We start from the raw sequence: 14,427 nt of genomic DNA, 5'->3' as shown, positions 1-14,427 counted from the left end.
CTGTCCCTTTAAGCCTCCACCTGTCTCTCGTTTTCTGTACCCTGTTAAATGAGCAGCCAATCAAGAAGGGATGATCAGTTGCATTCTGGGATAGTATATTACCGTTTGTAGTATATACGGAATATTATTAGACGTATTAGGCATAGGTTGGATATTATTTTGTTCTCTATATGTGGCTGTTTTTGTATGAAGCCCCTGAATGTGATATATGGGTTTGGGTTCCCCACCTTGGACTGTAATTTGCCAGTCGTTCCCAGTTAGTAGAGTTGCAACAATAAGATCAGTTCACCGTTCTGTATAACGGAAGGTACGTTGAGATATAAATAAGCTATGCATTCAGCACGTTCTAAATGTATTTGGGGACATTAGTTGTGTTTTCAATAACCTAAACAAATAGCAGTGTGTTTTGTGTCTGCTACCAAAATAATACATTTCTGTAATTGCTTCTGTACAAACATAGGAATGTACGATTAATGTTAGTTAAATGTAAAGAAAAACTAAGTAACACATATCTGGCAATACATATTAGGCTCATAGACTTTTGTAACTTGCCTACTAACATGAATTTGTGTTTGTGTAAGGCACGTACCGCCCGGCGTACGGTACGTGCCATTCAAGGTCCGGGACTTACCTCCCGTGGCAGACCGCGTCTGCTCGTGACAGGCTCCCGGTCCCTGTCGCCGGCTCGGGCAGTCTGTTCTTCACTCCCCGCGTCCACGCGGGGAGCTGGGGAACACTGATCACATTATTCTTCACGATATTCTGGTAAGAAACTTTTATTTCTTTATTAATTCATGTAGACTATTTTTTTCCATATTTAATAAAAGCTATGATTGAGACATATTTGGTTTTTATTTCCTTTCATTTGACAACCTACCCCCGAGTTATGCACCTCTGCCCCCAGGCTTGCCACTCTGCCCCCCTGATATGCCTTCTAACCCCCTATATGCCACTCTGCCTCCAGAAATGCCTTATACCCCCTATATGCCACTCTGTCCCATGATATGCCTTCTAACCCCCTATATGCCACTCTGCCATATAGGGGGTTAAAAGGCATATCATGGGGCACTCTGCCTCCAGAAAAGCCTTATGCCCCACTATATGCCACTCTGCCTCCCTGATATGCTTTATACCCTCTCTTTATACCAGGGGTGGGCAATTAATTTTCCCATGGGGCCACATGAGAAATTGGAATGGTTTTAGAGGGCCAGACCTCTACAAACTACAAACTCCGAAGCCTTGTCCATTTTGTTAACTTATGTGCTGTTTAATAAAGTTATTCAAGCCTACATCATTGGTAGAGGTGCTTGAATAAGTAAGGCCTGAATAACTATTAGCACAGCACAGAAGTGAACAAAATGAACAAGGCTTCGGAGTGCATACCGTATTTTTCGCTCTATAAGACGCACCTGCTGATAAGACGCACCTAGATTTTAGAGGAGAAAAAAAAGGAAAAAATATTTTGAGCTAAAAAATGGGCTAAAATATTTATTACAATAACTGAATAAGCTATGAACACAGTAAGACACACGCAGTAAGACACACACAGACACAGTAAGACACACACAGACACAGTGAGACACACACAGACACAGTAAGACACACACAGACACAGTAAGACACACACAGACACAGTGAGACACACACAGACACAGTAAGACACACACAGACACAGTGAGACACACACAGACACAGTGAGACACACACAGACACAGTAAGACACACACAGACACAGTGAGACACACACAGACACAGTGAGACACACACAGACACAGTAAGATACACACACACACAGTAAGACACACACACACAAACACAGTAAGACACACACACACAGTAAGACCTCCCTCCCTAACCCCCCTTCTCAGTATCTCCCCTCTAACTCCCTAACCCCCCCTTCTCAGGATCTCCCCCCCCCGCCCCGGTCACTTACCTTAAACTCCTGTGTTGGAAGCGTGAGGCGTTTGTCTCGGGTGCCGGCGCTTCACTGCTGATCGCCGGCGTCTGACGTCATATGCCGGCGCCCAGCGTAAAGCGCCGGCACCCGAGACAAACGCTTCCAACACAGGAGTTTAAGGTAAGTGACCGGGGCGGGGGGGGACACCGGACTCATTGGTGAGTCACCAGGACACTCTTTGCGGGCCGGTCCGAGCTATTCAGCGGGCCGGATGTGGCCCGCGGGCCGTGCTTTGCCCAGGTCTGCTTTATACCCTCACTCTGCATCCAGAAATGCCTTATACCCCTATATGCCACTCTGTCCCATGATATGCCTTCTAACCCCCTATATGCCACTCTGCCATATAGGGGGTTAAAAGGCATATCATGGGACAGAGTGGCATATAGGGGGGTATAAGGCATTTCTGGAGGCAGAGTGGCATAAAGGGGGTTAAAAGGCATATCATGGGGCACTCTGCCTACAGAAAAGCCTTATGCCCCCTATATGCCACTCTGCCTCCCCAATATGCTTTATACCCTCCTATATGCCCCTCTGCCCCATGACATCCCTTTTAACTCCCTTTATGCCACTCTGCCTCCAGATATGCCGTTGACCCCCTATATGTCACTCTGCATCCAAAAATGCCTTATACCCCTATATGCCACTCTGGCATATAGGGGGTTAAAAGGCATATCATGGGACAGAGTGGCATATAGGGGGGTATAAGGCATTTCTGGAGGCAGAGTTGCATAAAGGGGGTTAAAAGGTATATCATGGGGCACTCTGCCTCCAGAAAAGCCTTATACCCCCCTATATGCCACTCTGCCTCCCTGATATGCCTCAACCCTCCTATATGCCACTCTGTCCCATGATATGCCTTCTAACCCCCTATATGCCACTCTGCCATATAGGAGGTTAAAAGGCATATCATGGGACATTTTTGTTTACTTTATATGGCAAGCCGATCCAGCTTGCCATATTAAATAAAAAATAATATATGCCACTCTGTCCCATGATATGCCTTCTAACCCCCTATATGCCACTCTGCCATATAGGGGGTTAAAAGGCATATCATGGGACAGAGTGGCATATAGGGGGTATAAGGCCTTTCTGGAGGCAGAGTGGCATGAAGGGGGTTAAAAGGCATATCATGGGGCACTCTGCCTCCAGAAAAGCCTTATGCCCCCTATATGCCACTCTGCCTCCCCGATATGCTTTATACCCTCCTATATGCTCCTCTGCCCCATGATATACCTTTTAACCCCCTTTATCCCACTCTGCCTCCAGATATGCCTTTTGACCCCCTATATGTCACTCTGCATCCAGAAATGCCTTATACCCCTATATGCAACTCTGGCATATAGGGGGTTAAAAGGCATATCATGGGACAGAGTGGCATATAGGGGGGTATAAGGCATTTCTGGAGGCAGAGTGGCATATAGGGGGACACACTTACATACACACACAAAAAAACATTATACAGTACAAAAAATACATTATTTTACTGACCTTCTACTTCTCTTGACTTCCTGGTAGCTGCACACTGTTCTCCTCTATGCTGACAGGATGTCACTGACCTGACATCCGGTGCTGCAGCAGTCTGAGTGCGAGGGGGCGGAGCTTCCACCTCACGCTGCTCCCATCACTATGCGGCCATCAGACTGCTGGGAATGTAATCTAAACGGCCGGTGCGTGCTGATGCCGCCGGCCGGAGCTACTTTAACACTTTTTTTTTTATTTATATGGTAAGCTGGATCGGCTTGCCATATAAAGTAAAAAAAAAGTATTAAAGCAGAGCCGGCCGGGGGCATCAGCACGCACCGGCCGTTCAGATTACATTCCCAGCAATCTGATGGCCGCATAGTGATGGGAGCAGCGTGAGGGGTGAAAGGTCAGTGCGAGGGGGCGGAGCTTTCACCCCTCACACTGCTCCCATCACTAGACGGCCATCGCACACGGCTGCTGGGTGCTGATGCCGGCCGGCCGCATCCGCACCCAGCGGCCGCTTTGGTTAGATTTCGGGAAGCCTGGGGGGCAATTGCCCCTGGCACCGAGGGAGGCGTTCATTGCCATTTGCAGCCGCTCAGCGGCTGTCTTCATGGTAAGTCTGCCGGCCGCCCAGCCCACGGACCTTCCGGCCCACCGGGAAATTTCCCGGTATCCCGGTGGGCCAGTCCGGCCCTGTGTGCTCCTTTACCCATTTGTCTCCTGATTTGATCTGTTACCTGACCCTTGCCTGTGACCCGTTTATGCTACCTTGCCGCCTGGACCTGACCCTTGCGTGTGACCTGTTTACGCTACTTTGCCGCCTGGACCTGACCCTTGCCTGTGACCTGTTTTCGCTACTTTGCTGCCTGGACCTGACCCTGGCCTGTTACCTGTCTATGCTATTTTGAGTACTGCCTCTACCTGAGTTTTCTACTGCGTCCTATCTCTACTACTCTGGACTATTCCGGTTACCTCCAGTAGTCCTGCATTCTGGGCTCCTTCTACCCTGCTAACACAGACACTTGCTGGTGTCTGATAGTTTGTGAATAGATTTAATGTTCTTATGTTTATTTTTTTTTTGGAAGCCAAGTTGGACATGTGCAAAGCATATAGGATTTTTTCTTTTTGCCTTGTTTACACACGTTACAGTTCAAAGGTTTGGGGTCGCAATGACTTTTCTAGCTGTAACATGATTGTAAAATAGTTTTCTAATGATCAATTAGCCTTTTAAGCGTTAACTTAGGTTAGCTAACACAACGTGCCATTGGAACACAGGAGTGATGGGAGTGATACAGGGCCATTGGAACACAGGAGTGATGGAAGTGATAAAGGGCCAATTGGAAAACCGGAGTGATGGTGTCACGGTCAGGACTACTTGCCAAGCCGTGACTGTGTGGAGGGCGTGGGCATGAAGGGGTTAATAGCACCAGGCCTCTGGATTTACAAACTTCACCCCTTAACAAGGCATAAGTTACACCAAATTAACCCCCAAATCCTGCCTGTATCCCCCCAGGTAGTCTGCCACCACTCACGATTTTGATACCGGATTCGTGAGAAATCCGAATTAGAACCTTTATCTCTATATATATATCAACCCACCCCGGGCAACTAACATATATATATATATATATATCCTGTAAAACTTAATAACAATATGGTAACGTGTTATCGTCTCTTAGGGTTTGTGGATATCGATACTAGAGCCCAAAAACAGACTTGGATTATGAATATTTTAATAACAAAAAGACAAAGATTACACAGTGCCAGAATTACAAAAACAAGACATACAAAATAAAAGTAAAACAGCAAACAGTTCTTAAAAACAAAGGGACTTAAACACAGGACCCTCACTCACGAGTTTCTCCAATAAGTAGGCCTGTGGGAACTCCTTAAGTCCAGATGGTTTCTTGTGATGTTGTTCCGATCAGAGTATATCATGGAGTTCTGCTTTGAGGTCGCTGCTTTGTCCCTAAATCAGACTTTTGCAAGCAAACGCCCCTCTGACCACATGACTGATTATATGACACCATCCCCAAGAATCGGGTCCCATCTTTGATGTGCCAATAAGTTATGGTGGGGTAAAGGTGATGGAAACCCCCCACTTAAGATAGGAATGGAATTCCTATAACTCAGGGTCCTTATCTGTTAGGCCATGAATCACCACAGGGGTCCTTTGGGAAGATGACACCTCTAGCCAGAACAGATACAGAGGGCATTCACAAAGAAACACATTAAATCAACCTCAGATTAACTCATTGAATGCTTAAACAAAGAAACTAACCACCTCTGCTGGGTTACCCTTCCATGCATCCACTACGTTATATGAGTTAATCATGACAGATGGGAGTGATAAATAGCCTCTGTACGCCTATGAAGATATTTCATTAAAAATCATCTGTTCCCAGCTACAATAGTCATTTACAACATTAACAACTACACTGTATTTCTGATCCTTTTTGTGTTATATTAATGGAACCCAAAATTTTTGAACAGTAGAGTAAAACCTCTGTAATTAGGGGGTACCTTGCTGACTTTTTTCTCTTGCAAACGCTCCAAATTGCAATGAATGTGTCCATATAGAGGCCCATAGGTAGGTGATCCATGGGACAAAAAATGTTTGTGAATTCAGGCTTTTATCATCAAGAGAATAGATGGGAAAACCTAACATTCTCTGAAAAAAAAGAGAAACATTTAGTAATTATTAGTACACAAAAGAACAAGCATTTCAGATATCAATTAATGAACTCATTTGTCAACATATTTTATTAATGTTCATCCTTTGGTTTTGTTGTAAAATTACACACAGTGTTAAGGCCGGCACGTGTTGCAGACATTTTCTGAAATATTTTAACCAGGAAATGGAACAGGAAAAATGTTCAACACATGAATGCCTTAGAGGGAAAATACATTCCTGCAAAAAGGAAATGCATTGTATACACCAAATAAGAATTATGTGTAGAAAAGGACCCTTTTATACTTACTTATTTATAATAGAAATAAATAACATTGCACATCTCTGTGTGTATAACACTTTAAATGAGTAGTAGTGATTGTCCCAGTCAACTTCTTGGGTAAAAAGTCATGAGGGGGCACGTTCGGTCACAAGCCCTTTGCACCGATTTGTCACCTGTGAAATACAGATGAGCGTTTTAATAACGGTTTGTTACTATTTGGCACTATTTGAATTAAAAGCAAGGTTGTTGGGTTTTTTTTTTGTTATGTTCATATTGTCATGCATGTATTTGATTTTGCTTTATACAACGGAGGGATTTTGTCCCTTTTGTGCTCACCATACTCATTCAGAATCTGTGGCTAGAGACCATTCCCTATCCTGCACTAATGAGAAAGATCAAAGCTGATCAGTGGAGACCAATAAAACACCAATCATTGCTTGGTCTCAGATCAAGTGAGTACCTGTGGGCAAGGGAAGACTTGATCCTCTGGCCTTAAGGCCATACCTGGGGAGTCTCCAGGTCTTCAACAAGAAAATCTGGGTCGTGGGAGCGCCCCACTCATCACCCACATCCCCTCTAACTTTGTCTGCATCTCGAGAAGAGAGGGAATAAGGCTGAGAACGTGGGGAATCTCTATGGATCCCACAGGTTACCATGTGTTGTACTTTAACACACGCATTCTGGTTGGGCTGGTAAGCTTACCATGGATTGCACTAACCCTTCTTCTGCGTTTTCTTGCCATAGTGAAGCTAGGTCCCCTAAAAGCGATAATGTTGTGCAGTTGAGAGTAGATCCATCTGTCTGTATTTAATGCATATTTTCTGCTGCTTTTGTCAGTCCAGTTTGAGGATCTACAGGATTTTGATCTTTGAGGATTTTACTTATTTTCTCAGTGTACAAATTGCTACAGCTGGTGCAGAGTGAGCAATACATGGAGGAACATGGAGTCTAAATTTATGGGTTGGCAGGCTTGAGTAATGTGAGGAAGTCCTTTTCACAGTAAGGTAATAAATACTGGAGACATCTTAACAAGAGTAAAACAATTTAGAGATACTTGAAAAGGCACATCAACACTTATTACATTCTTCTCCCTCTCTCTTGGGGACTTTTTCCAAGCTGACAAATATTTCTGAAAATCACTTCCATATAAACTCCAGCTCTCTCCTATTAACCAGGTACCTGTTCTCTAGTCCTCATCTAGATGGCATCTATCTACCCTTTCTCTGTACGTAGTTGCCAGGGCACGGTAAGGTAACTTAGGAGCTGAGACATCCAGCGGGGTCACATAATGGGCGTAACAGGACCCACTGTACTAAATCAACAGCAGCATGAGCTGCAGTGAAGAGAAGCCTGAGGGAGGGGGAGAGAGAGTATGTATGTACGGTATATAGGTTACTGTATGTATATTGTCAGTGTAACTGGTGTTTAAGTGTGTTTGTGTATGCTGTTAGCGTGTGTATGTGAGCTTATGGCGTGAGTATGCATGTATGTGCATGTTACTGTATGGTGTTAGAATGTGTGTGTTAGTATATGATGTTAGCATGAGTGTGTGTATCAGTATATGGTACTAGTGTGTGTTAGTATATGGTATTCTCATGAAAATGTGTTCTAGTACTTGGTGCCACCATGTGTGTGAGTGGTAGTGTATGGTTTAAGCATGAGTGTTGTGTCAAGGGTGAGCCTAGGATTTGTGATGTGAGGGACAAGAGGCAGATAGTGTATGTATGTATATTTATGTTGCCAGAGCAAGCTTGCGTGACAGTGTGTGTGTTTTATCTTTGGGCTCTACTAACCTAAAAGTGACCTCCCTATGTTTATACATTATTTTTTTACAAACACATTTCCTGCAATGTTGTGAGTCTTTGCATATTATAAGACATTTTGGGCTACAGTGGAACTTACAAAATCTTGATGTTTGGCAGATAATGGCGGACAGACATTGGCGGGAGGAAATAATTGGCCTTTAAGAGGAAGAAAGTGGACTCTTTGGGAAGGAGGTATACGAGGAGTGGGCTTTGTTACAAGTCCTTTGTTAAAACAGAAGGGGATCACTAGTCAAGAACTCATCCATATTTCAGACTGGCTCCCTACCTTGGTGCATCTTGCTGGAGGCTCTACCAATAGTACCAAGCCATTAGATGGCTTTGATGTATGGAAAACTATCAGGTAAATTTACTATTATTATTATTTCATTGGTTTATAGCATCAATACAACCTGTAACATTGAGTGTTTTTTTTACAATGTTCTAAAATCTGACATTCACACTTTGGACACTTTAACTGCGAGTGTAAAAAGAAGAAAATACATCTGAATCTCAGATCATAAAAGTTTGTGTATCGTTACATACGTTAGCCTTCTAAGAGTTTCTCAAATATTTATGTTAACAATAGGGTGCAATATAGTCTCTATTTAGCAGAATATTTAAACTAAATCCATTAAATCGTCAACACGTTTATATATGACTCAGAATCTACTTTTTAACATTACCAAATAGAGGCATTAAGTAAATACATTGACAGTTATCTGTTACAAAAATAAACTTCATTTTAAAAGCCCTAAATTCCATTATAATAGTAATCCAAAACAATACTATTTTTATGTGCATATGTAACCAACTCAAATTAAACCTAAGAATAGATTGAGACACGTCATCCAAACGTTTTAATTCAAAAATGACAAACTATTTAATCTCAAACATGCCTACTTGTTTTTTCCTGCTTCAAAGACTCAAACCCTACTCAGCCCTTTGTCTTGTCTTGGATTTAACATAACTATCCCATGCATGTTTAAATTCCCTTTATTAACTTGACTTGCCTCTATTTCTCTACCAATGTAGAAATACTGGCTACAATTAAAACATGAATAATCATAAAAAAATGAAAAGGCAGAAGTGCGTGTTATCTCTAACCTCTGACATTATTTGCCATTTAAATCTAATGCTAAATTATCAGCCAGTGATATAATGAAAGACGCCCAAAGGAATATAAGGTAAAATGCTCGATCCCTCTTGCCCCAGAGTCACATACATCTACAGTCAATGGTGTACTTTTAAAATATTTTTAACTTGGTATGTTTGGCTTTATCATTAAACCGAAAGCTCATAACTAATTGTACACAGACAAGAAAAATGAATGTAGCTATATTGGCCCAAGAGAAAATTGAGTCTTTATTTGATACCTTTTTTGGGCAGCACAAAAAAGTAAACTTGCATAAGCTTTTAGGACCTTAGAGGTCTCTTCTTCAGATGGAAACATCTAGTCTCTTAGGTTCTCCTTCAGATCTTTAACTACATATTTTAGTTACAGAACAAAGCATTAATGTTCCATACAAATAGCTTATCAAGTTTGCGAATTTAAGAGGAAGATTAATGAAAGCTGCTGATTTCCTACTAGGAAGAAGGTTACCTGTCCATGTGTGTTTAAGTGTGAAGTTTATTCTGCTCTGACTTTCATGAAAAGTAGAACATGTTTGTAGAAGATCCAGAGACGAACCCACTCATGCATTGGGTTTTCTGTTTACCCCATTGCCAAACTTACTAAGCAAGGTTTGCGAGTACCGATGTCAGGCATTGCATACTAGCTTTGGGAAGTTACTTAAATTGCCACATTTTATTGTTTAATGTTAAAGAATGTTTCATTTCCCGGCCCCGTTTTGTATCTTTATTAAGAATAAGTGAACATTTCCCAATAAGGTTTTTTCCATCAATGTCTTACTAATTGTTGTTTTTCCTCCAAACAAGTCATTGTCTAAGATTATCCCCAAAGTGTTCAGCGTCTTAAATCTTTAAACAGAACAAACATGTAAAAGCCTTTCATTATGATACTGGAGAAATGACAAACAGCTGGTATCATGGAAAATTTCACATTGTAATTGATGATGTTTTAACATAGATATTTGTTTTAAATAAATATTATGTAAAATATAAATTGTACATTGAATTTGGCAAAAACATAAGCAACAAAACAATAAAAAAAGATCTGAAAATAGCAGTAAACGCTAAATATTGTGAACACTAATACCGTATTTGCTCGATTATAGGACGACCCTGATTATAAGACGACCCCCCAAAATCTAAATATTAGGAAAAAAACAAAAAGCCTGAATATAAGACTACCCTATAGGAAAAAAAGTTTTACTAGTAAATATTAATTCATGTAAACAATATTTTCATATTTAATAAAAGCTATGATTGAGAAAAATATATATTTTTTATTTCCTTTTATTTGCCAACCTGCCCCCCAGTTATGCACATCTGCTCCCAGGGTTGCCACTCTGCCCCCAGAAATGCCTTATACCCCCTATTTGCCACTCTGCCCCATGATGTGCCTTTTAATCCCCTATATGCCAGAGTGGCATATAGGGGGTTAAAAGGCATATCATGGGGCAGAGTGGCATATAGGGGGTTAAAAGGCATTTTTGGAGGTGTGTGTGTGTGTGTGTATATATATATATATATATATATATAATATATATATATATATATATATATATATATATATATCTGCTAACAGCAATCACACTCCTATCAAGCCAAGGCAGCCAGTAAATGCTGGAACCTGGGGATGATAGGAGTCTGAGTACAGCCTCCCTATGCCATGCTACCACCACCACCCCCCTTACCCATCCATACTAACACACACTCATTCACAAACATTTAAATACTCATTCATTCCATTAATCACACATACTTGCTCAAAAACCCTCCCCCACCCCCTTACCTGAACTGCAGATCTCCCACTCGAAGACTCCTGCAGGGGCCCGGCTGTGCGAGCAACTTCTCTGGCCCCGCCCCCAGAGGAAGGAGGGGGAGGCAGAGTTATGTGACGCTCTTCTAGCTTCCTGTTCTCCTGCTGCTTGCAACCAAAGCCCGGTAAGCAGCATGGCCCCAGCGGACATTTTGAGGTCTGATTAGAAGATGACCTCGATTATAAGACGAGGGGTAAAAAACCTCCTCTTATAATCGAGCAAATACGGTACATTTTATTGAGAATCTGTAGAAAAAGGGTCTGGTCAAAGAGGTCCAAAAGTATAATTATTGAGAGGTGACCTTTTGTTTTAGCGGCGAGTTGATAGTTAGTCATGGTCGCTCGTGCAGACCTTTAACTCCTGGAGCAGGGAGTTAAAGGTCTCCCCAGGCAGAGTTTCTCCGTCATGAGTTAAAGGTCCGTACGAGAAATTCTATTGGTTGCTCGAACGGACCTTTAACTCCTGGAGCGGGGTTGGTCTCCCCAGGCCAAGTTGCGGCACCAACACAGGAACTGGCGAATATTCATGGAATATGAAGATTTTTCCCCCCACAAAGACGAACACGAAGGGTTGGCCGGCGCCCGAGTTTACTAAAGAGTCACTCAGGATCATTGATTAATTTTAGTTTTTGTTTTTCAATTGGTGTAATTGGTTTGGAAATATATGGTATTTAAGTAAGGGACTGTTATACATCATGATAAACAAATTCACCCTCTCCTCTCTCAAACTCTCATTCATGCTCTCACACTTTCATTCACATACGCATTATACTCTCTCACTTATGCTGTTTCACAATGTCTTTCTACCTTCTCTGCCAACTGTTTCTGCGTCCCTGTCGCCTTTCCCACAGCTCCGCTTGTTCTCTTGCCCCTTCTTGTTCTTTTGTTTTCTTTCATGGTCCGCTTTTTCTTAAACCTGACCTCCCAAAACCTATACTTAGCATCTCCTCCATCTGGCCACCCCAGTAACTCACATACACACTTACACATCCATACTCATGCACATACATACACATCCATGCTCAGACAGCTTCGCATTTAACTCTACATTTGTGCCTCCCTGGTGCACGTCCGCAAAAAAGGTGAAGCTTCAAGGAACACTGGCTTCCCTGCTTGGGGGAACGGGGGAGATGCTGTCCTCGTGGCTCCACCTTTTTTGGGTAAGTTCACAAGAGGCCAGATTAATGGACATAGAAGAGGCCTGGAAACACTTCTTTCTCCATTGATGTGCCCGGAAAAAACGTCTTGTGCCACCTGTGTCAACTGTAAAATGTAGAATTTGAGAAAGTGACAGACTGCAACATTAATTCATACATGGTCCCAAGGACCACGAGAACTGTGTGTGTCAAATCTTATTATGGGGAGCCACAGCGGAACCAGCTACAACCCTTCCTCCTTGTCCTTTGGGTACATCTAGAAGGACGATCATGAGGACCCAATTGCTTTTGGCTGAAATGTCTCATTCCTTGGCATGAGTCCAATGTATCGATCAATTAATTAATCCCTTAAGGACAATGGGCGATCCCTAAACCCATTGAAAACAATGCATTTTGAGCCCGTACATGTACGGGCTTTGTCATTAAGGGGTTAATAAAGCCCTGCCAATATCAAAAATGCAGCTGTGGCCTGATCTTGACAGCCACAAGATCAAACTCTTAAGTTAACATGTAGAATGATTATCATGTAGTTAAGGGGAAAAACATTGCCCAACCTCAAAATGTTTATGCACACTTAATAAAATGAAGTATCTAAATTGCAAGCTGGAGTAAATATATATATATTTTTTCTTATAAAACAGAATTTATTTGATTCCTTTTTTTTGTTTTTGTTTTGGAAGCTGTGTCCAACCCTTGTTCTGTGTGAATAGTTTTTTCTTTCAGCTCATTGACAAAAGGGTGTGAGTCTCCAATTATCTTTACACTGAATTACTATGGTCCTGCAATGTCTGCCAAGGCTTTAGACTATCTTCTATGTTTTTGTTGAATGAAAAATGTCAAATGTTGAACTTTCAAATTAGTGATTTCCTCAACAGAGGAAGTTTTTAAATAGAATGTGCAATTAACAGATGTTAGATATAGTGTAATGTTTTCCATTTCTTTATTCTGTTCTAGTGAAGGAAGCCCGTCCCCCAGAGTTGAACTGCTTCATAACATAGATCCTCTGTATGAAGATGCTTTTCCATGTAAGTAAAGCCTATGTTGTACGTGTATTCTACATTCCAATGCTGATTTGTATTTTGTTATGTACTGGTAAACCATTCATTCTGCCGCTGAAATAAATGAGTGAGGGCAATGCTACAGTCATTACTACCAACTATTGTCATCCAAGTGATGTTTCATCATTACCACCAACTTTGTTATCTCTCTAGTTGTCTTGAGTGATAAACTGGAGAGTTTTTACTCCAAATGGGAAGAAGTGGTGAAGGTCTGTCTTCAGTGCTCAGCATCTCTTCCAGGAGAAGATGACGTTTTGGACACTAACAGCTCACAAACAGCTGTAGAGTTATGTTTTGGCCACCACCTGAAGTTTTAATTTAGCATAATGGTGCGTGGTTTATATTTTCATGGGATTTGTGTTTCTCATCAGCCTAGAAAGCTCAGAACAAACCCAGGTGCTCCTGTTTCCTGCGGGATATTCCTCCGAGAATACGTCATCCCTCATTGTTTCTGATAAACATTTCTAAGTACAGTGGATAAACAGCCGGGTTTATGTGAGTCACACGGAGGCTCTGTGACTCATCAAACTGGCTTCTGTCCTACTTCAGGGTCATCTTTTAAAGTGATTACATATCGGAAATTCCCTATAATGTTTACATTTGTGTTTTTCTTTAATCTTACACTTTATTGAAGTTTCTTGGGGGTCGTCTGTAAAATATGCTGTTTATATTATCTTAACAGCTCTAGGGGATGCAGTAAATGGCTACTGGCAGGATTTTAATATGTTCATTTATTTTATGTAGTTATTTTTTTGTATTATCCTCTATTCTTTCCAAATGGTAGCTCCCCTGTTTAAGAATCGTAACATGTGTAGCATAAGTTTTTATTATTATTATATTTTATTTATATAGCGCCAACAATTTACGCAGCGCTTAATACAATACATATATTCAGTGGGTATGACAAGACGAGAATTGACAGATCAAGCCAATCCTATACATAAGGTAAAAAGGACCCTGCTACAATAAGATAGAAACATACAATTTGACAGCAGATACTGCAATAAATCCAGCCCATCTATTTTTGTTGCTCACCTCCTTACAAAATAATTTGATAACATTTTTGACTTCATTAGCTAGTTACCTAA

The 14,427-nt window shown here is 41.6% G+C and overlaps 1 protein-coding gene across 1 annotated transcript in view; it reads left to right on the top strand.

Annotated features, from left to right (window-relative positions):
• The window catches only part of LOC149285485 (arylsulfatase B-like), a 64,853-nt gene that overhangs the window by 28,589 nt on the left and 21,837 nt on the right, over nt 1-14,427 (top strand). The window contains exons 5-6 of the mRNA XM_089495261.1: nt 8,301-8,544; nt 13,236-13,310. Coding sequence (XP_089351387.1) covers nt 8,301-8,544; nt 13,236-13,310 — 319 coding nt within the window. The remainder of the gene's footprint in view (nt 1-8,300; nt 8,545-13,235; nt 13,311-14,427) is intronic.

The sequence above is a fragment of the Sceloporus occidentalis genome, unplaced genomic scaffold (genome assembly GCF_023333645.1).
Source record: "Sceloporus occidentalis isolate IW3139 unplaced genomic scaffold, rSceOcc1.0.p SCAF_78, whole genome shotgun sequence".
NCBI classification, from domain to species: Eukaryota; Metazoa; Chordata; class Lepidosauria; order Squamata; family Phrynosomatidae; genus Sceloporus; species Sceloporus occidentalis.
The sequence above is the reverse complement of the archived record's forward strand: the minus strand, read 5'-3'. Positions and strand labels throughout refer to the sequence as shown.